This window comes from Puma concolor, chromosome B3 (assembly GCF_028749965.1).
Source record: "Puma concolor isolate L17-30 chromosome B3, mPumCon1.1.hap2, whole genome shotgun sequence".
In the NCBI taxonomy this organism is placed as follows: Eukaryota; Metazoa; Chordata; class Mammalia; order Carnivora; family Felidae; genus Puma; species Puma concolor.
In genome coordinates this window covers 701060-723833 of record NC_141672.1, presented here as the reverse complement: position 1 = coordinate 723833, position 22774 = coordinate 701060, and the positions used below count along the sequence as shown (strand labels likewise).

General features: G+C 44.6%; 1 gene segment (V, D, J or C); it reads right to left on the bottom strand.

The window, feature by feature from the left end:
* Positions 1 to 6647: 6647 nt before the first annotated feature.
* LOC147579594 (immunoglobulin heavy variable 3-74-like) lies at positions 6648 to 21361 on the bottom strand. The segment is given in 3 exon segments: positions 6648 to 6782; positions 20712 to 21154; positions 21254 to 21361. Coding segments are annotated over 3 exon segments (624 nt in total).
* Between the last annotated feature and the right edge of the window lie 1413 nt (positions 21362 to 22774).

Genomic DNA, 22774 nt, shown 5'->3' with positions numbered 1-22774 from the left:
GCGGAGAGAAGCCCCAGGCTCAGGCCCCACCAGGGGAAGCTGTGCCCTGCGGCCCCTACAGGAAACCCACCGCGCCTGCAGCCGGCCCGGGAGGCGCCTGCTCGCCCTGCAGCCCTGCTTTCCTCCTGCGGACCTCGCTTCAAAACCAGCCTCCCAACTTCCTCTTCTCCAGAAACAGCGTTCCTCTCCGTGTGCTCCCCACCCGGCCGCGGTTTTGCCACAGCTTGCTGGGCCCGGATGGCAATTCTCCGCTACTCCCGAATAAACCCACTTTTGCCGGTAACGTAACTGGCGGCGTTATTTCCAAGGGCAACGGAAGGATAAACGAGGACACTCGCAGGATGGGAGATCAGCACACACACACCACGTGCACGTCTGCACGCTCCTGACGACCCGTCGGAAAGAGAAAGGAAGAGACGGTGCCATTTGCAACCGCAGCAGAAGGAACGACGTGCCCCAGAGGAAATCTGAGCAAGGAGGTGGCAGGCCTGCTGTCCCAGGACAGGGCACTGGGGACAGAAACGGAGGAAGACGCACGGGGGCGGAGAGCGGCTCTGTGCTCCTGGCCGCGGAGGAACCGACCCCGAGAGCACGTCTGTCCTGCCCGGAGCGACCTGCAGCTCCGGGGTGTCGCACCGAACTCCCCACGGCGCCGTCGCAGACTCGGGAGGGACACCCCGCCCCGCGCGGAGGCTGAAGGGACCCGCGAGGCCAGAGCGGCGGGAGTGCAAGCTCCGCCAGGGGACCGACCCCGCTCCTGGACCGCGAACCGCACGAGGAAGCGGCGGGAACCGAGTGGGCGCGGAGCGGGAACACGGCCGCGCGGCCCCGCCGCCCGGCGCCGGTGAGGTAAGCCCCGCGGGGGACACGGTGTCACCGCGCACGACGCCGCGCAGGGTCCTTTCCCCCCAGGGTCTGGGGAACACCGCCCCCCTCAGCCTCCAGGTTCCGGAAGCTCCTCTTCCCGGGGCCTGGCTTTCTCCTCACCTGCTCCTTCCTTGGCGGGACCTGAGGAGACCGGGTTCTTGTCCGTGTGGACGCGGGGCCACGTCCCCCTCAATCCTCCACAGCGGGTCCTGACCAGACCGGGTTCTTGTCAGTGTGGACGCGGGGCCACGTCCCCCTGAATCCTCCTCAGCGGGTCCTGAGGAGACCGGGTTCTTGTCCGTGTGGACGCGGGTCCACGTCCCCCTGAATCCTCCACAGCGGGTCCTGAGAGGACCGGGTTCTTGTCCGTGTGGACGCGGGGCCACGTCCCCTGAATCCTCCACAGCGGGTCCTGAGGAGACCGGGTTCTTGTCAGTGTGGATGCGGGGCCACGTGCCCCTGAATCCTCCACAGTGGGTCCTGAGGAGACCGGGTTCTTGTCGGTTTGGACGTGGGCCCTCGTCTTCCTGAATCCTCCACAGCGGGTTCTGACGAAACCGGGTTCTTGTCGGTGTGGACGCGGGGCTATGTCCCCCTGAATCCTCCACAGAGGGTCCTGAGAGGACCGGGTTCTTGTCCGTGTGGACGCGGGGCCACGTCCCACTGAATCCTCCACAGCGTGTCCTGAGGAGACCGGGTTCTTGTCAGTGTGGACGCGGGGCCACATCCCCCTGAATCCTCCACAGCGGGTCCTGAGGAGACCAGGTTCTTGTCTGTGTGGACGCAGGCCCAGGTCCTCCCAAATCCTCCATAGCGGGTCCTGACGAAACCGGGTTCTTTTCGGTGTGGACACGGGCCCTCGTCTTCCCGAATCCTCCTCAGCAGGTCCTGTAGAGACCGGGTTCTTGTCAGTGTGGACGCGGGGCTATGTCCCCCTGAATTCTCTACAGTGGGTCCTGAGAGGACCGGGTACTTGTCAGTGTGGACGAGGGGCCACGTCCCCCTGAATCCTCCACAGCGGGTCCTGAGGAGACCAGGTTCTTGTCAGTGTGGACGCAGGCCCAGGTCCTCCCAAATCCTCCACAGCGGGTGTTGACGAAACCGGGTTCTTGTCGGTGTGGACACGGGTCCTCTTCCCCCTGAAGTCTCCACAGCGGGTCCTGAGGAGACCGGGTTCTTGTCGGTTTGGACGTGGGCCCTCGTCTTCCTGAATCCTCCTCAGCGGGCCCTGTGGAGACCGGATTCTTCTCGGTTTAGACGTGGGCCTCCTCCTCTCAAATCCTCCACAGGGTGTCCTGACAAAACTGGTTCTTGTCCGCGTGGACACGGGCCCATGTCCACCCGAAGTCTCCACAGCGGGGCCTGAAGAGACCGGGTTCTTGTCAGTTTGGACGTGGGCCCTCGCCTTCCTGAATCCTCCACAGGGGTACTGATGAAACCGGTTCTTATCAGCATGGATGCATACCCTCCTCCGCCCAAAGTCTCCACAGTGGGTCCTGAGGAGACCAGGTTCTTGCCACGTGGACAGGAACCCATGTCGTCATGTTCCCACACTGTGAATGTAATGGCACAGCCTTAAGGTCAGAGTGGTCCTTCATGAAGAATTTCTTAGATTGTGTTGTCAAGGGTCTCTATTCCAGGTTGGAAATGGTCAAGGATCTTGGGCGCATGACACAAGGCAAAAACAAAAACCAAAAACCCACACTCTTTGAATTGTCCCCATTCTATCTTAGAGGTGGATTGGGTCTCTCCCAGTGGGCCTGTGCTGCCATGCCATAAAAATCCAAGTCCCAGGAATCAGAGCTTCTTTCTTCCTACTTCTGTGGGCTCTGGGGGCTTGGGGAGTGTCTTCCTCAGAGCCTTCCCCCCCTTTTTTTTGTCTGTGTCCCCTGCCCTGTGCCTTGGCGTGCTTATCATGGTCTTTTGATAGAATGAAAAGCCTGGAGGCTCCTCTATGGTGTCTCTGTAAACAGGCTGTGGATACTTTGAATTTTTCAGGAAATGATGACTTTGGCGGTCTTGGACCAATTCAGTCAGCTGCAGCATGTCAGGGGCTGTAAGCACAGCTCGGAGCCAATGACGAAGACCCACAAAAGCCAATCAATGTCCTTGCCTCCCTCCCTTTGGACAAATGATTCTAGGAAGCCTTGCATTTCCATGATGGTATAGTGCCTAGCACCATTTCTGTCTCTCACGCTGGTCCTTGGACACGTAGGTGTAGTGGATCGTGACAGGGAAAATCTGGGGTAGAAGTTAGCTCTTCCCAGACTTGTGTTCTGTGGCCTCCCACACTGAGGTGTCCCACTCAATACCTGACAGGTGGGGAGCCATTGGCGACAGCAGCGAGGATTGCAGCCACTAGGGGGCGCTTGCCTTGGGCAAGTCCTCCACCCTGGGTGCCATATTGCTCCTTGTAGATTTGCCTCCATCACTAGCTAGGGCTGGCTAATCAAGCACAACACCACGGTGCTGGCCGCAGCACACTGGACCAAGCAGCTGGCGTCTCCTTTGACACTAATCTAGGAACACTGTCCTTGGTGTCCAACTCCTTTGGAGGTGAATAGGAAATACACACCCCTGTACCCCCAGACTGGTGCCTGCTTGTTGGTCTCTGCAGGGAGTCTGACCATTTATGGCACTAATAATTTAGGGTGAGGGTTTCTGGAAACAGCTGGCATAAGCCCAAATCAAAGCTACAGACCACCAGCAAGCACCAGCTCCTTCCCACAGCTGCTGCGATGTGAGGGTGAGGAATGAGTGAGCCATTCTTAGGTTTAAGGCATTGTAGGGGGGGCATCAGCTAGGCTCCCAATCCTGTCCTTGGAGATAAATGTATTGTGGGACCTCAGCTTCTGTACTGAATTAAGAACATGTAGACTGTGACCTGCTGAAGGAAGTGGCAACAGCAAGTCACAGTGGGTGACAGGCAGCTCACAAGTCATCTCAGCTCTTGCTTGGGGTACATGAGATGTGCAGGTCCCTTGTGACTGAAGGTGGGGTTTCAGTACACCCACAACAAAGGAAATGGAAGCACAGGATTTATGACTTACAGAGCCCAGAACAAGAGGGCACAAGGACCCAGGGAAGGGCAGGCCTCCATCCCACATTCGCAATGATCAGGACATAGAAAACAGGGTAGCAAGTACAGGATTTCTTGGGAGCGGATGGGGCTGAATTTGCTAATTTTAACAGGCTCACCTCTGTGTTATTCTAGAAGGTGCTTGGAAAACCAAAGTGGGAACCCTAGGCAGATTCTTATCTAAGGTAAACTCACTGAAAAGTAGGCAAGAGAAAGAGAGCAGGGATTCACATTCATCGGGCTCCCTCTGGATGCCAGAGTCATCCATAGGCACTTGTGCCTACCTTTCTGATTGATTTATGGGGTGCTCCTTTCAGCTCATGGTCTCAGTCTCCCACATTTGGAAATTTGCTCTCCAGAGAGGCACAGCTTGCACTAGGTGGAACCTAATGCCAGTCCCCTTCCCTCACAGCCCGCAGACACCCCCGTGTGGGACACGCAGTATGGGTGGGTGGTAGCCCTCCATTATCTTGAACCCACCTGGGACTGGGGGAAGACAGATTACCTGGAGAATGAGAAACTTTTCAGTCCACAACAGCGCAGTCTTGGAGAAAACTCATGAAGTTGCCAATAAAGGAGCTTGTGTCAACTTCTCTTAATTCTGGAAGCAGACACTTCCGCTCATGACACAGCTGTGACTCAGGTCCTCTTCCCAGAAACTAAGGCTCAGTTTGGGCTCTTACAAGCTTAAAAACTAGATAAAGGCCACAAGCATGCAGTTTTCAAGTTTTATTTCAGAGTGCTGGTCGGTGACCCATGAGAGCCCTGGTGTCAGAGCTGTGATGTGCCTGAGGACCCCTGTGTCTCCCGCAGACCCTTGGAAATGTGGATGTCAGCTGTGCCGCCTCAATACTGTATTTTTACAGATGCACCAGATGCATTGTCTATAGTTGTTCAGAGGTCTGGAGGCTAAATTATGGATTGTCTTCTCCAAAAATCTCTTCCTTAACTTTCTCTGTGTTTATAGTTCTGACATTTCCAGAAAGAACAAGGAGGAATGCAGCTATTAGGGCATAAATGTGACCAAAAACGACTCTGAGATATACCATGGATTCATGACTTTGCCTGACTGACTGAATTCTTCTTGGAGGGGTCCACAGTCTGTGCTCCCACCAGTGCCTTGTCCGTGCACCATGGAGGACCCCAGCCTATGTGGCAGTGGCAGTTCCTGTTATGGTTGCACATCCCTCTGTGACTGCATTTCTCTGGGATACAGTCATAATTCAGCTGTGCCCCACTGCCATTGGAATAGGTATCCTGACAGAACTTTCCAGAAGCACAGGAAGTACCAGTTCTCACATGACCAATCTGGGTTGTTCCTCTGCTACGATGTGAATCCAGCCCCAAACATCAGAACCCTGGATCTCAGACAGATGGAATCCAACATGCTCTTGCAGCTGAGGGAGATGTGTGACATTCCTACACTGCAGCCTTCCATACGGAACGTCTGTGTGGGAACAGGTTCAGTGTTGAATTCCCCAGGGTCTTCTGCAGTGTCCATGTCAGCTGCCTTTGTGATTTATGGTATAGTAGACATCTTCACCTTTCCCAGAATTTCTGCAAAAGCTTTCTTGGCAGTAAATAGTGCGGTCAGTGCAGTTTCCATGATAGCAGCAGCCCTCTTCAGTGTACGCGGTTCCATCTTGCATATGGAAGTCATCAGGGTACGCCAAGGACACCCCATGGCAGGACTCTGGAAGATCACGTATGGTTTGGATTGGTCTGCAGGGTGTCCTAGCAGCGGAGTTGGTGCAGTCTGTATAGCATCTGCCTGTATTACATTTGCCCCCAGGGGTTCAGATACAATCACGCATACAGCCTAGATTGCTGTAGCACTGCTTGAAGGAGCCGCAGTCACACTGCTTGCCTGGATCCACTATGTAGTTTCCATAATGATAGTGGGTCAGGCTTTTATTTAAATGCACCATTTCAGTGTTGAACATGCACTCGCCTGTTCCACAATTCATTATGTGCTGCGTATGAATGAAGGAACAGTTACTGAAAGCTTCCATTATACCAGTTAATTGGGTCCTAATGCAGTTGAACCTTTTTTGGCAAGCACATTCATCAGTGTCAAGGCACAAGCCACAATTTCTTGCCATCTGATGTGTTGCTATGACAGACAAGAGTAAATAATGTCTGCCTAAATAACTCAGAATGATGGCATATAACCCACTGGTGGATGGCATATAGAATATACAACTGGACTGCCATGAACCTCATGAGGCCCATCTCAAATCACATTAAGGGTAAATGTGTTTTAAGAAATCGAAAATACTTTGACTCATACTATTGAAGAGAAAAAAGGACTCTGATGCAACACATAATTGCACGTGTGAGCTTGATGTCTCTCACTATAAATGACCATGAAACCAATAACTTACATCAATACCATGAAATATTGACTCAATTAAGCTAACTAGCCTTATTAGGAATTGGGCACTTTTTTCCACGTGGTTAACACACTATACATTGTTTTGAAAGTGAGAGCAAGTCCTTTGAAAATTCCGTGATGGTATGAACAGAACTTACTAGAGATCCTTAGGGCTGCACTGGCATTTCCTTGAGAAACAGGGGGTCCCCTGTCCTCCTTATATCCTAGGTTATAAGTAGGTCCCATTGCACAGATGTCTGCGACTCTCTGAGAAACAAAGTGTTCAAACCATTGAAAATCACCGAGGGGTCTCATTTCATAGGCAAGTTAATCCAACTTCATGATATCTTCAAGGCTGCCATAGCCTGTGTCAATTGTGACCATGGAAAGAGGAATCTCCTCCAGGTCGCCGAGGTAGTAACAGTCTGGAGGCATGAAAGGGTAGTCCACCTGCAAGGCTCCCTGAGCATCAAACTAAAACTTTGAACATTGACCTTTCCAGCAACAGGCAGCTGAATTTGGGTTTTGATAACAATGAAATGGAGAGTGAAATGGCAGTTTCCAGGGCCTGGCAGGGAGGGCCAATGAGGAGTAGATCTCAAGGGCTATGATTTTGTGTTATGCAAGATGATTAAGTTCTAGAGGGGTCTCCACATCATTACCCCTGTAATTAACAATACTGTAATGTATGGTTAAAATTTTGTGAAGAGTGTGGGTCTCATGTTCAGTGAGATCTTACCACAATATAAAAGTGGAAGACACGAGTTTTGCTTCTCACACAACAGTGTACTGAATTGCATGGACACACTCTCTACTGATAATTTGAAAACAATTAAAAAAAACTTATACGTTTTGGAAACTAACCCTCAGGATATGTCATCTACAGATATCTTCTTCCATTCCATAGGTTGCTTTTTTGTTTTGTTGATTGTTTCCTTCACTGTGCAGAAGCTTGCTATTTTGAGGTAGTCTCTCTCTATATATAATTTTCTTGTGTTATATTAATGTAAATTCAAGTCTGTTAACATACAATGTAGTACTGATTTTAGGGGTAGAATTTAGAGAACCATCGCATACATATAACACCCATTTCTCATTTCAACCAGTGCCCTCCTTAATGGCCACATGCCATTTAGCCCACCTCCCCCACTTCCCCTCAGTTTGTTCTCTGTATTTAAGAGTGTCTTCTGGTTTCCTCCCTCTCTGTTTTGATTTATTTTATTTTTCCTTTCCGTATGTTGTGTTTCTTCTATTCCACTAATGTGTGAAATCATAGGATATTTGACTTTTTCTGACTGACTTGTTCCACTCAGCATAATACACTGTAGTTCCATCCACATTATTGTAATTGGCAAGATGTCATTCTTTTTTATAGCTAAGTAATATTGCATTGTATATATTTACCGCCTCTTCTTTATGCATTCATGTGTTGATGAATATTTGGGCTGTTCCACCATTTGATTTTGTTGATAAGGCTGCCATAAAGATTGGGATGCACGTGCCCCTTCGAATCAGCATTTTGGTATCCTTTGGATACCTTTGGTATCCTTGGATAAATGCAATTGCTTGATGACAGGATAGTTCCGTTTTTAATTTTTTGAGGAATCTCCACATTGTTTTCCAGAGTGGCTGCGCCAGTTTGCATTACCATCAACAGTGCGAAAGGGTTTCGCTTTCTCTGCATCCTTGCTGACATTTTGTGTTTTCTGAATTGTTAATTTTAGTCATCGTGACAGGTGCGATTTGGTATCTCATTGTGGTTTTGATTTATATTTCACTGATGAAGAGTGTGTTGAGCATCTTTATTCATGTCTTTCTGCTATCTGGATGTCTTCTTTGGAAAAATATGTATTCATGTCTTCTGCCCATTTCTTCACTGGACTATTTGTTTTTTGAGTGTTGAGTTTGGTAAGTTCTTTATAGATTTTGGATACTAACCCTTTATCTGAGATGTCATTTACAAATATCTTCCCTCATTTTGTCAGTTGCCTTTTAGTTTTGTTGATTTGTTCTTTGATGTGCAGAAGCTTTTTATCTTGATGAGATCCCAATAGTTTATTTTTGCTATTGTTTCCCTTGCCTCTGGGGACACGTCTAGTAAGAACTTGTTCTGGCCAAGGTCAAAGAGGTTGGTGCCTGTGTTCTCCTCTAGGATTTTGATGGTTTCCTGTCTCACATTTAGGTCTTTCATTCAATTTGTATTCATTTTTGTGTGTACTATAAGAAAGTGATCCAGGTTCATTACAAGTTCACGATGCTGTCCAGTTTTCCCAACACCAGTGGTTGAAGGGACTATTTCCATTTGATAGTCTTTCCTGCTCTGTCAAAGATTAGTTGATCATATAGTGATGTGTCCATTTCAGGGTTTTCTAATCTTTTCCATTAATCTATTTTTTTTTTTTTGCCAGTATCATCCTGTCTTGATGACTACAGCATTGTAATATAGCTTGATATCCAGAATTGTGATGCCTCCAGGTTTTTTTTCTTTTTCAAGATCTTTGGTTATTTGGGGTCTTTTGTGGTTCCATGATAGTTTTAGAGTTATTTGTTCTAGCTCTGTGAAAAATGCTCGTATTATTTGACAGGAAATTGAATTATTTGCGTTGAATGTCTAGATTGCTTTGGATAGTGTTGCCATTTAACAATGACTTTTCTTTTAATCCATGTGCATGGAATATTTTTCCATTTCTTTGTGTTTTCTTCAATTTCTTCCATAAATGTCCCAGACTTTTCAGAGTACAGATCTTTTACCTCTTTACTTAGGTTTATTTCTAGTATATTATGCTTTTTGGTGTAATTTTAAATGGGATTGATTCCTTGATTTCTCTTTCTCCTGCTTCATTATTGGTGTATAGAAATGTAACAGATTTCTATATGTTGATTTTGTATGCTGCAAATTTACAGATATATTGTACCAGTTCTAGCGGGTTTTTTTTTTTTTTTGGTGGAGTCTTTCAGGTTTTCTATATATGGTATAAAATTCAACTCCAGAACTGAATAATCCTATTAAAAAATGGCCAGGAGACATGAATAAGAATTTTTCCAAATGCCACCTACAGATTGTCTATAAACACATGAAAAGATGGTCAACATCACTCCTCATCAGGGAAATATAAATCCAAACTACAATGAAATGTCAACTCACACTGTCAGAAAGGCTGAACTCTACAGCACAAGAAACAACAGGTGTTGGTGAGGATGCAGAGAAATAGGATCCTTTTCGAGGTGCTGGTGGGAATGCACACTGGCACAGCCACTATGGAAAACAGCATGGAGGTTCCTTAGAAAGCTAAAAATATAACTATGTTATGATAGAACAAATGCACTACTAGGTATTTACCCAAAGGGTACAAAAATACTAATTTAAGGGAATTGTACCTCTATGTTTATAGCAGTTATGTCACAAACAACCCAGCTAAGGAAACAACCCAGCCCAAATATGCATTGATTGATGAATGGGTATAGAATACGTGGTATATCTACATAACCCCGTCCACGCACACTGGAATATTTCTCAGCCATAAAAGGAATGACATTAGCCATTTGTAAGGACAGGGATGGGCATAGAGAGTATTATATTTACTGAAATAAGTCAGAGAAAGACAAATATATGATTTCATCCATATGTAGAATTTAAGAAACAACAAATGGACAAAGGGACAAATAAGAGAGAAGAGGCAAACCAAGACATAGGCGATTTTTCAATGTTCACTTATTTATTTAGAGAGAGATGGGAGGTGGGGCAGAGGCAGATAGGAAGAGAATCCCAAGGAAACGTTGTGCTGTCAGTGCAGAAACCAAAGTGGGGCTCGATCTCAGGAATGATGAGATCAAGAAAAGAGGCCAGATCAAGAGTCGTGGGCCTAAACCATGGAACCACGTAAGCAGCACGAAACAGATACTTAACTATGGGGGAAAAACTGATGGTTACCCTGGGGAGGGTGGGTGGAGGGGTGGGGAGGTAGTTGATGGGGATTAAGCGGAGCGCTCATAACGAACACTGGGTGCTGTATTGCCATGTTGAATCACTATATTTTACACCTGAAAGTAATATTACATTGCATGTTAACTAACTGGAATTTGAAGAAAAACTCAAATAATGTATTTATAGTGCCTGCAAATGGCCATGTTGGCATACAGCCCATGAAGAAGCATTTATTGCAGAAAATATACTACCAGAAAGAATACCTAGAATATTTGAACTAAGGTATGTGCCTTTCCTTTCCCACCCCAGATCAGCAAGTAGAAACTCCAGTGCAAGTAACTGGGACTATAGGCATGTGCCACTGAGCCTTTCTGCAACCTCCCCTCCAGACTGTTGTAGCCAATACACAGGGTTCCCGGTGACCAGCTCCTGTTCAGAGGATTCTTTCCCAGAGGGACAGGATGTCAGTGACCCTACGCTGTTTGCTGTTGAGGCCAAGCCCCAGCAGGTGCCTCTGAGATGTGCGACTCACTCATTGTTGGCAGCCCCACTCCCAGGAAGGAAGCTCTGCCCTGGGCACAGTCCACTAGGGATGCTGGGAACCTGATCACCCCAGACCTGACTTGTATGGCAGGAGTCTCATGCCACCAGGACAAGCAAGCCACAAGGCAGTGAAGCTGCCAGCCACCCCTAAACAGAGCCCTCAGTTTCCAAACTGTTTGGAATCCTGTTTGTCCCCGACACCCCCTGCAGCTGCAGACCTTTGCCCAGAGTATTGCCCAGGGTAAATCAAGGAGCAAATCTGTTCCTATAGAACTGACTTCATTTCCAGCTAAGTGTGAGGAAGAAGGTCTGGGCGTCATGTTGTGGGAGAGTCAGGTGCAGGAGAGAGATGGTTTCAGTGGAGGATTCCTAACCTACTCCCCCTCACCTGCAGGAGAGAGCCAGAGCCAGGGACAGTGGAGGGAACAGCTCCTGTCAGAACACATATCAGACTATGGTCTCAACAACTCTCCATTCAGAGGAGTCCGAGGTTGTAGGGTTCAGACTGGAGACTCCATACATCAGAGGGTGGTTGAACATAGGAGTGCTCTCAAATGAAGCAGAGTATCTCATCATGTGGTTTGGGAAAGAAAGAGTTAAGGAATGCCCAACCAAACCACTGTCACCATGGTCTGGCTGTGTGAATGTCCCAGGTCACACCACCTCTGTAATTATGGGACTACCACCCTTCCCTCCACATCATGTCTTTGAGTTTCACCTGGTTTCAGGTGTGCATCAGTAGTGTCACATTTCTCTGGCAAAGCATCCCATTGATGGAAGTTTCGGAGTTGGTTTATTCCTTTATATTTAGAAAGACTTTCGCCTTATTCTGAGCTTCTAACACTAAGAAAGATGCTATAAATATTTACACACCATTTATTTTCTGAACATTGGATTTCATTCTTCAGGGACAAATACTCGGGAGTGGTATTTCCAGGTTCCTTTTTATGTCATCCATGTATAATTTCATAAGTGACAGCCAACGGTTTTCCAGAGCTGGTGTTTATTTGTCAATCCTTCCTGCATTGTTTGAGGCCCCACGTATGCTGGATGCTCACCTGGATGTTGCTGTCAGTGTTGTTTTCATTCCGGAGCCATTGGGATGTGTGTATAGGGCATCTATTGCGTTCTTGATTTGAATTTCCCTGACAGTCGATGGTGTGAAGAGTCTTCTCCAGTCCGTACCTAATGTGTCTATAACCTGAAGGATAGGATGTCTACTACACAAGGCTGTGCTTGTTTTATGGAGGTTTGTTTCCTGTCTTCCTATTGACTGTTGAGGGTTCTTAGCATATTCAAGATGCAGGTCTCTTGGTGGTTATGCAATTTGTGAATGTTGTCTCTTACTCTGTAACTTATCTTACTATTGGTATTCATGTGGGCAGATAAGCGTATTTGATTTTCACAGTCTATTGATACCATTTCTTTTTATGGGTCTTGTGTTCTTAGCTATAGTTTTCATTTTCTTGATGATTGCTTGTGACTAATATATTTTTTTAAATGTTTATTCTTGATAGAGATAGAGGCCAGAATGTGAGTGGGGAAAAGCAGAGAGAGACGGAGACACAGAATCTGAAGCAGGCTCCAGGTTCTGAGCTGTCAGCATAGGGCCTGACAACGGGGCTCAAACCCTCAAATCGTGACATAGAGACCTGAGCTGAAGTGAGACACTTAACCAACTCAACCACCCAGGCACCCCACTGATTTCTTGACTTACAATGTAACTAAAAGTCTTGTTTTTTTCTGGTTTCTCTCAATGTTGACGTGTTCCCTATTTGGTCTCTGGTGACTTAGAGTTTTGTCGTTTGTTTTTAAATTTATAGACTCTAGCAAATCATTTTCGTGGCATGGTTTTTCCTAATATATGGAAATTAAGTGGAAATATATGAAATTGAAGTTCAAATTTCACAAGAGTTGCCATTCTGTGTCTCTTTGGCCAGACTGCTCATCAGGTTTGATAGATATGCTCCTGGGGTCAAAAAACACGTTTACCTTTTCAGGTGGTGGGCTTTCTATATGTCTCAGGAGCTGTTGAGCTCTGTGCACACAACTGAGTACTTGACACAATTTTTCCTTCGCAATTCTATGTGAAACCCTCAAAATCCATTTTGTGCATTGCCAATTTTAGACACTTCATGAATAGAATGCATTGAAGCTCTTGTATCATTTCCTAAAATTATTTTACTCTTGCATGTTTGGGACTGTAATTTTTCTTCTTCCTTCCAAGGGGAGCTCATATCTGCATTTGTGGAATTCTTCCAGGCTTCTCATCTGTTAATACTTTTCCAACGTGCTGTGTAGTTTTTGACCAAATGAATACTTAGGTTTATTTGTACTCAACCACATTGGGTGATAGGAGCCGCGAGACAGGCTGCATCATATGGGTTTTTTTTTTGTTGTTCCCTTGTATGTTATCTGTCATATTGAATGTTTATAGAACATCTAGCCCCTCACTTTCATGAACCACTAACAGGGGACATGGTTCTCTTCAAGAGACAGGAAAGGAAGACAAGGGAGCTGAGACAGCTATTTGGGGAAGGAACCCCAGAGTTTCTCAGGAAGCGTCAACTGTCCACACTTTCCAGTTCTGCAGATGTGGGTCCCTGCTGAGGCCCAACCTGGGTTCTTGTGCAGGTGTCTGGACAAGCTGCCCATGATGTGTGGGCACAGTGGAGTTGGGAAGGGCAGCTGTGGTTTGAATTCCAGCCCACCTGGCACTGCTGTGAAAATTCATGAGTATGTTAATTTATGTCCACCATCAGTTAGGGATATAATGAGTAAATGCAAGACGTTAGACTCACTACCTTGGATTCCATGTTCATGACAGTTTGTGACAACAATTCTCCCTTCCTTTTTCCCACTTTTTAAATTTTTAAAGTTTGTGTTTAAATATTTGTTAGTTAACATATTGTGTAATATTAATTTCAGTAGTAGAATTTATTGGTTCATCACTTACATTAACACCCAGTACCCATCACAACATGGGGCCTCCTTATTCCCCAACACCCATTATCCCACCCCCCACACACCTGCCCTCCAGCAACCCTCAGTTTGGTCTCTAACCTTAGAGTTTTTTTTTATGATTTCTTGCTCTTTTTCCCCTTCCCCTAGATCTAAATTCCCCATAGGAGGAAATCATATGGTGTTTGTCATCTTTGACTGACTTACTTTGCTTAGCATGATACCCTCTAGCTGCATCAACATCTTTGCAAATGGCAAGATTTCATTCTTTTTTATGACTGAGTAATATACTATTCTATACATATAGCAGATTAATCACATGGTGGACTTTTGGTCTCTTTCCTCAGTTTGGCTGTCATAGTTAATGCTGCTGTAAACATTGGGGTGCATGTACTTCCTCAAATCAGAAGTTTTGTATGCTTTGGATGAATTCCTAGTAGAGCAATTGCTGGTGTGTAAGGTTGTTTGATTTTTAGTTTTTAAACTGTTTTCTGGAATGGTCCGGGCACTTTGCATTCCCACCAAGAGTATAAAAGGGTTCCCTTCTCTCCTCATCCTCATCAATATCTGTTGTTTCCTGAGTTGTTAATTGTAGCCATTCTGACAGGTGTGTGGTCATCTCTCATTGTAGTTTTGATTTGTAATTCCCTCATGATGAGTGATGTTGAGCATATGCTCCTGTGTCGGTTAGCCATCTGAATGCTTTGTTTGGAAAAGTATCTCCTCATGTCTTCTGACCATTTCTCCACTGGATTCTTTGTATTTTGGGTGTTGAGTTTGAGAAGTTTTTTTTTTTTTTTATATAGATTTTGGATAGTAAGCCTTTATCAGATATGTGGTTTGCAAATACCTTTTTAATTTCTGTAGAATGCCTTTTAGATTAGTTGATTGTTTCTTTAGCTGTGCAGAAGGTTTTTATTTTGATGAGGTCCCAGTAGTTCAAGTTTGCTGTTGTTTCCCTTGCCTCTCGAGACATGTCTAGTAAGAAGTTGCTATGTCCGATGTCCAGGAGGTTGCTGCCTGTTCTCCTCTAGGATTTGATGGTCTCCTGTCTCACATTTAGGTCTTTCACCCATTTGGATTTATTTTTGTGTATGGAGTAAGAAAGTGGTTCAGTTGCATTCTTCTGCATGTTCTGGTCCAGTTTTCCCAACACCCTTTGTTGACAAGGCTGTCTTTTTTCCCATTACATAGTGTTTCCTACTTCATCCAAGATGAGGTGGCCATACATTTGCGAGTCCATATCTGGGTTTACTATTCTGTTTTCTTGATCTGTGTGTCTCTTTTGTGCTTGTAGCTTACTGTCTTGATAAGTACAGCTTTGTACTATAGCATGAAATCCATAATCATGAAGTCTCCCGTTTCTTTGTGTAGCATAGACATTTCAACACTCCTTGCTCCTTAAATCCATGAACATTGAAGGTGTTTCCATTTTTTTGTGTCATCCTCAGTTTGTTTCACCGTTTTTAGAGACTTCAGAGCATAGATATTTTAACTCTTTAGGTATACTATTATATTTGGTGCAGTTGTAACGGGATGGATAGTTTTTTTATTTTTCTTTCTGTTTCTTCATTATTGCTGTGTAGAAATGCAGCTGATTTCAGTATGTTGATACTGTATCTTGTGACTTTGCTGAATTTGTGTATCAGTTCTTGCAATATTTTGGTGGAGTCTTGAGTTTTTTATATAGAGTGTCATGTTATCTGTGAAGAGGGAATGTTTGACTTCTTCTTTTCCAACTTGAATGCGTTTATTTTTTGTTGTTGTCTGTTTTTGAGGATAAGACTTCCAGTGCGGTGTTAAGTAGAATGATGGGAGTGGACATCCGACTTCTGTTCCTGACGGTAGAGGAAAAGGTTTTTTTTCCCCGCTGAGGATATTAGCTGTGGGGTTTCATGTACGGACTTTATGATGTTGAGGTGTGTTTCCTCTACCCCTTGTTGAGGGTTTTATCAAGAAAGGATGCTGTACTATGTCAATTTTTTTTTGCACCTATTGAGAGGATCATATCATTCGTGTCCTTTCTCTGATTGATGCTATGTATTACATTGGTTTATTTGTGACTTTTGAACCACCCTTACAGCCAAGGAATAAATCCCAACTGGTCACGTTAAAGGATCCTTTTAATATCTTGTTGGGTTCAATTTGCAAGTATTTTCTTTCTTTTTTTTTAATGTTTATTTATTTTTGAGACAGAGAGAGACAGAGCATGAATGGGGGAGGGTCAGAGAGAGGGAGACACAGAATCTGAAACAGGCTCCAGGCTCTGAGCTGTCAGCACAGAGCCCGACACGGGGCTCGAACTCACGGACCGCAAGATTATGACCTGAGCCAAAGTCGGACGCTTAACTGACTGAGCCACCCAGGCGCCCCTGCAAGTATTTTCTTGACTATTGTTGCATTCTTGCTCATTAGGGCTAGTGGCCTGTAAGTCTCATTTTTAGTGGGGTTTAATCTGGTTTGGAACCGAGATCATACTGATCTTATAGAATGAATTTGGAAGTTTTCTTTCCATTTCTATTATTTGGAACAGTTTGTGAAGACAGGAATATTCTATTCTACTTAAATAGAATATTTTACACTCTTCTTAAATATCTGGTAGAATTCACCTGTGAAACTATCTGGCTCTGGATTTTTGTGTGTCAGTAGATTTTTGATTAATGATTCAATTTCTTTGCTCATTATCAGTCTGTTCCCGTTTTCTATTTCTTCCTTTTTCAGTTTAGGTAGTTTACATTATTCTGAGAATTTATCCATTTCTTCCAGATTGCCCAATTTGTTGGCATATAAATCTCCAAACTATTTTCTCATATTTGTAAATCTGTGGTGTCAGTCGCAATGCCTCCTGTCAAATTCTGATTATATTTACTTTTGTCCTTTCTCTTTTTTTTTTGCCAGGTCTGCCCATGGGTTTATCATTTTTATTTATTCTTGCAAAAACCAACTTATAGTTTCATTCATCTGTTCTACTGTTTTTCTTTGTTTCTATATCATTTATTTCTGCTCTAATCTTTTTTGTTTACCTGTTCCTGCTGGCTTTAGGGTTCATTTGTTCTTTTTCTAGCTCCTTTAGTTGTAAAGTGGTTGTGTGTTTGAGACCTTTCTTCTTTCTTGAGTTTGGCCTGTACTGCTATATATTTCACTCTTCCATCAACTTTGCTGCATCCAGATGGTTTGGAACTGGCATGTTTTCATTTTCATTTGCTTCCATGTATTTTTTATTGCTTCTGTAATTTCCTGAAAATCTCATTCCGCTTTTACTACAATGTTCTTTAACCTAATGTATTGGCAGTGTTGCTCAAATTTTTCTTGTGTTCGACTTCAAGTTTCATAGTGTTGTGGTTTGAAAATACACATGGAATGATCTCAGTCTTTTTGTACTTGTAGAGGGCTGATTTGTGACATAGTATGTGATCTGTTCTGGAGAATGTTCCATGCGCACTCAAAAAGAATGTGTGTTCTGGTGCTTTACGATGGAATGTTGTGAATATATCTGTTAAGTCCCTTCAGTCCATGTGTCTTCAAAGCCATTGTTTTCTTATTGATTTTCAGCTTAGACTGTCTTTCCATTGTTATAAGTGGAGTGTTAACGTTCTCTATTACTACTATTGTCTATTATCAATGAGTTTCTTTATGTTTCTTAGTAATTGAGTTATCTATTTCAGTGCTTACATTTTTGGGGTATAAATATTTAAAGCTTCAGATCTTCTTGTTGGATAGACCCCTTTATGATGATATACTGCCTTCCTGATCTCTTGTAACAAACTTTGGTTTGAAAACTAGTTAGTGTGATATGAGTGTGGTACTACAACTTTCTTTTGACGTCCATTAGCATGATAAATTGTTCACCCTACCCTCACTTTCAAACTACAGGTGTTTTAGGTTGAAACTCCTATGTCTTTTGATTGGATATTTTACCCATTTACATTGACAGTAATTATTGATAGATATAAACTTAGTGCCATAGTGTTACCTCCAAAGTCATTGTTTCTGGAGATTTTCTCTGTTTATTTCTAGTCTTTGTTACTTTTAGTCTTCCTTTCCCACTCAAAGGTCCCCTTTAATTTCTCTCAGGGCTGATTTAGAGGCCATGAACTCCTTTGGTTTTTGTTTCGGAAATTCTATCACTCCTTGTATCTGAATGACTGCCTTACTGGAGAAAGTATTCTTAGCTGCATAATTTTCAATTGTGCATGTTGAGGATATGATGCCACTCCCTACTTGCATGAGGGTTTCTGTAGAGACATCTGCCATAGTTTTTTATAATCTTCCCTTGTTAGTAAGCAACTTCTTTTGTGTTGATGCTTTTATGGTTTTTCTTCATCTGAATATTTTGCCATTTTCCTATGATATGTCTCAGTGTTGGCCTTTTTTTTTTATTTTAATGGGTGTTCTCTCTGCCTCCTAGATGTGGACGTCTGTTTCCTTCCCCAGCTTGTGGAAATTTTCACTATAATTCACTCAGCTAAAATGTATATCCCTTTTTCTCCCTCTTATTCTTTTGGGACTCCTTTCAAAAGAATGTTATTACAGTGTATGGAGTTGCTGATTTCCCTAAGTGTATGTTTGTGATGCAATATTTTAATTTTCCTCTTCTTTCCAGCTTCATTTCCCCCAAACTTTTATCTGCATTGTCCCTTCCTCATTCATCTGCTTCTTTCAGCCTTGAGGTCATTATATCCAATCAGTTTCACATGTTGGTTACAACATTTAAAATTTCATCCTGACTAGTTTTTAGGTCTTTTCTGTTTGCAGGAAGGGTATCCCTCATGTCTCATATATTTTCGTCAAGCACAGCTAGTATCCTTATGATACTTTTTGAAAATCCTGTTTCATTATGAGAGTTTTTAGAAATTCTGTTTGAGGCACATTAGTTTATGTGTTTTAATTACATCCCTCACAATGAGCTTTTATCATTTTTTCTTTTAGGATGAATTCCTCCATCATGTTGTTGTCTATGTCTCTGCCTTCTTAAATGTTTTAGAAAATCCTGTTATCTTTTCTGCTTCTAGGGTAGTATTTTTATTGCGGAGTGTTCACATACTGTCCAGGGCCTGACACTTCATGAAGCATTTATGTTCCGTGGCACTGTGCTGTCATGTTTTGGCTGCTCTGTCCCTCAGGACAGTCCTCTGCAGATTTTCTCCTTGCCTCCAGTGGGGAGTGTTGGACCTTGTGCCCAGTGTTGTGAGTTTGAACTAGGTGAGTTTGGTCTGCTTGTTAAAAGAGGCTAATTCCTATCTCCCCTAGAGGTGAGGATATGCCTCACTGTATGATCAGCTGACTTGGTGCGTGTGGGGGTTTACGGTAATCTTTGGAGGAAGGGGTGCAATGGTGGTCTGGTTGCCAGGCACTCTTTCCTAGTAAGCAAGCACTTGATGGGGGCTGGAGTAGGTGGAGCTTGGTGTTAGTGGCTCAGCTTCCACTGGGGATGCTGTGCTGCTGAGTGAAATCTGTCCATGCTGATTGGTGGGAGGAAATATTGGCATCAGCTCCCTCTCTAGTCCCTTGAGTTGGAGTCCCCAGCCTCCCCTGTTCAGGAAGCCCTCACACAGAGAGAACACTTGTGGGTCCCAAGCTTCCGTCAGAATTGCTTTCACCCTGTGTGTGTCCAAGCCATTGGCCCATCTGGTGGCACAGGGCTCTTATGTTTTATCTCAGGAGCTCTAGCTGGGTTTGAAAACTCCAAATTGTGTGAACTCAATATGACAGGGACCCCACTGATCCTCTGGGAGAGGGTCTTGATGTGCTGTGCCTGGAGCTGGTTTACCCCAGATGGGCAGTTGCATGAACACTAGGGGCTTGGAGTACATGGTGAAGAACAACCAGAAGGCAGCGTCCAGCTAGCTGCTCTCAGAAGAGGCTCCTATGCTAATGATCAGGGAATTTTAATGGTGCCTGTCAGCTCTCCTGTCCTATGAGAGCCAATGCCCCGTCTCCCAAATGCACTCCACGAAGGGAATTGTCTCTCCCCATGTGACCCAGGGGATACTCAGACCACAGTTCCCCTTATGGGCCTCTGCCCTCCTCCACAGGAGCACTGCTGTGCCCACCAGACTCCACCCCAATGATGGGATCGACTTTTAAATCTTCAGTCTTTGACCTCCACGTTCACAGGAGGTTGACTTGTCATGATTAACTTCATGGGTTATCTTGACTGCGTCATGGGTGCCCAGATTCACCAGTGTTTCTGTGGATGTCTGTGATGTGTTCTAGAAGAGATTGGCATTTCCATCCATGGTTTCTGTCTGCCTGGGCACCACCCATTCCATTAAATTTGTGAATAGAATCTGATGCAGATGGAGGAGGAATTCCCTCATTTTTACTTCCCATGTGCTTGTTTGAACTGGAATATTGGTCTCCTCCGGCCCTTTTTCTGAGAGTTACATCATCATCTCTCCACGTTCTGAGACTAGACACTAGTCAGAATCAGACAAGAATTACATCACTGGTTTTCCTGGGTCTTCAGCTTGTGACAGTACATCATGGGACTTCTCAACATATTTAGTTATGGAAACCAATGACCTTTGGGTTGTGTTCCTCAGGGGAATCTTGACTAATACATGGAGATTGTTTGTCTCTCCTTTAGAGTAATTGAATAAAGCTGTAGCTCATTTAAAGTCCTGAGTAGCAAAGGGCTATGTTGTTTGACTGGGACAAGTGCTGGGTGACGATAAGGAGGAGCTGTGGGATCCTGTGGTCCTGGCTGCACAGGGAGCACATCTGGGAATCCTGTAAAGGTGCAGCTGTTGTGCCTCAGGAAATCTGTAATTCACTCATGTTGAGGGACCGGAGTAAGCAAGTGCAAACAACTGTGTCTTTGTGCATGTTAGTCTAGTTTCCCTATGACAACCCAGTTGCTAATTCAGAGAGTTAATAGGTAAACACAGAATCATATAACCAGGGAGGCTCCCTGGGGAAACTGCTGTGTGGAGAGGAAGCCCCAGACCCTGACAGGAAACCTGCCTGTAACCTCCATCTGCACCTGCGCCTGGGAACACAAAGGAGAATTGTGCATAGTGTGCGCCCCCTGGTGGTGCTGATCCCCTCCAGCAGGGAGGTTTGTGTGTGGGTTCCCAGTGAGGTCCCTTCACTGTGTCTCTTGCACAGTAATATGTGGCCGTGTCCTCGGTCTTCAGGCTGTTCATCTGCAGATACAGCGTGTTCTTGGCGTTGTCTCTGGAGATGGTGAATCGGCCCTTCACGGAGTCTGCGTAGCTTGTGCTACTTCCATCAGTATTAATATATGCGACCCACTGCAGCCCCTTCCCTGGAGCCTGGCGGACCCAGTTCATGTAGTAGCTACTGAAGGTGAATCCAGAGGCCACACAGGTGAGTCTCAGGGACCCCCCAGGCTTCACCAGGTCTCCCCCAGACTCCACCAGCTGCACGTCACACTGGACACCTGCAGACACAAGACACGTTGGTCAGGAAACTGTCACACATCCACTGTTTCACTCATATCCATTCACAGACCCAGTGTCCCTCATTCACCATGAATTACCTTTTAAAAGAGCAACCAGGAAAACCCAGCCCAGCACAAACTCCATGGTGAGGTGTGTGTGTTCTGTGCTGATCACAGAATGGGAACACCTGGGACTCCTGGGGCTGGGGCACGTCTCCCAGCTGCACGGTTGGGCTGGGTTGGTTTTATCAGCACAGAGAGGGCCCCATTTGCATGTCCTCTGACATATATATCAAGCTCCAGACTTAGATTTGATTCTGTAAAAGTGAATGACAGGGTTAAGGACGCACTTCTACATTAGTTTGTGTGGATGGCGGTGTGACAATATGAAGAATTCTTTTTTTTTTTTTCAGTTTTGGATTTTTACCTTTATTAATGGAGGCTTCGGCATAATCTTTAAGAAACATTTACCTCAACAGCATGATCACGCATTATTTTCTCTTAAAATATTTTAATTTTTTTATTATTAATTAGTATTCATTTTTAGTTTTAAAAATTATCATCCAAATTAGTTAGCATATAGTGCAACAATGATTTCAGGAGTAGATTCCTTAGTGTCCCTTACCAGTTTAGCCCATCCCCCCTCCCACAACCCCTCCAGTAGCCCTCTGTTTGTTCTCCATATTTATGAGTCTCTTATGCTCTGTCCCCTCCATGTTTTCATATTATTTTGGTTTCCCTTCCCTTATGTTCATCTGTTTTGTCTCTTAAAGTCCTCATGTGAGTGAACTCATATGAGTTTTGACTTTCCTGACTCATTTCACTTAGCATAATACCCTCCAGTTCCATCCAAATAGTTGCAAATGGCAAGATTTCACTCTTTTTGATTGCCAAGTAATACTCCATTGTATATATTTACCCCTTCTTCTTTATCCATTCATCCATCGATGGACATTTGGCTCTTTCCATACTTTGGCTATTGTTGATAGTGCTGCTATAAACATGGGGGTGCATGTGTCCCTTTGAAACAGAACACCTGTGTCCCGTGGATAAATGCCTAGTAGTGCAATTTCTGGGTCATAGGGGTGTTCTATTTTTAGTTTTGTGAGGAATCTCCATACAGTTTTCCAGAGTGGCTGCACCAACTTGCATTGCCTCGCAGAATGCAAAAGAGATCCTCTCTCTGCATCCTTGCCAACATCTGTTGTTGCCTGAGTTGTTAATGTTAGCCATTCTGACAGATGTCAGGTGGTATCTCATTAGATTTTTGATTGGCATTTCCACAATGATGAGTGGTGTGGAGCATTTTTTCATGTGTCGGTTGGCCATCTGGATGTCTTCTTTGGAGAAGTGTCTATTCATGTCTTTTTCCCGTTTCTTCGCTGGATTGTGTTTTGGGTGTTGAATTCGATAAATTCTTTATAGATTTTGGATACTAACTCTTTATGTGAGATGTCATTTGCAAATATCTTCTCCCATTCTGTCAGTTGAATTTTAGCTTTGCTGATTGTTGCCTTCACTATGCAGAAGATTTTTATTTTGATGAGGTCCCAGTAGTTCATTGTTTCTTTTGTTTTCCTTGCCTCTGGGGACGTGTTGAGTAGGAAGTTGGTGCAGCCA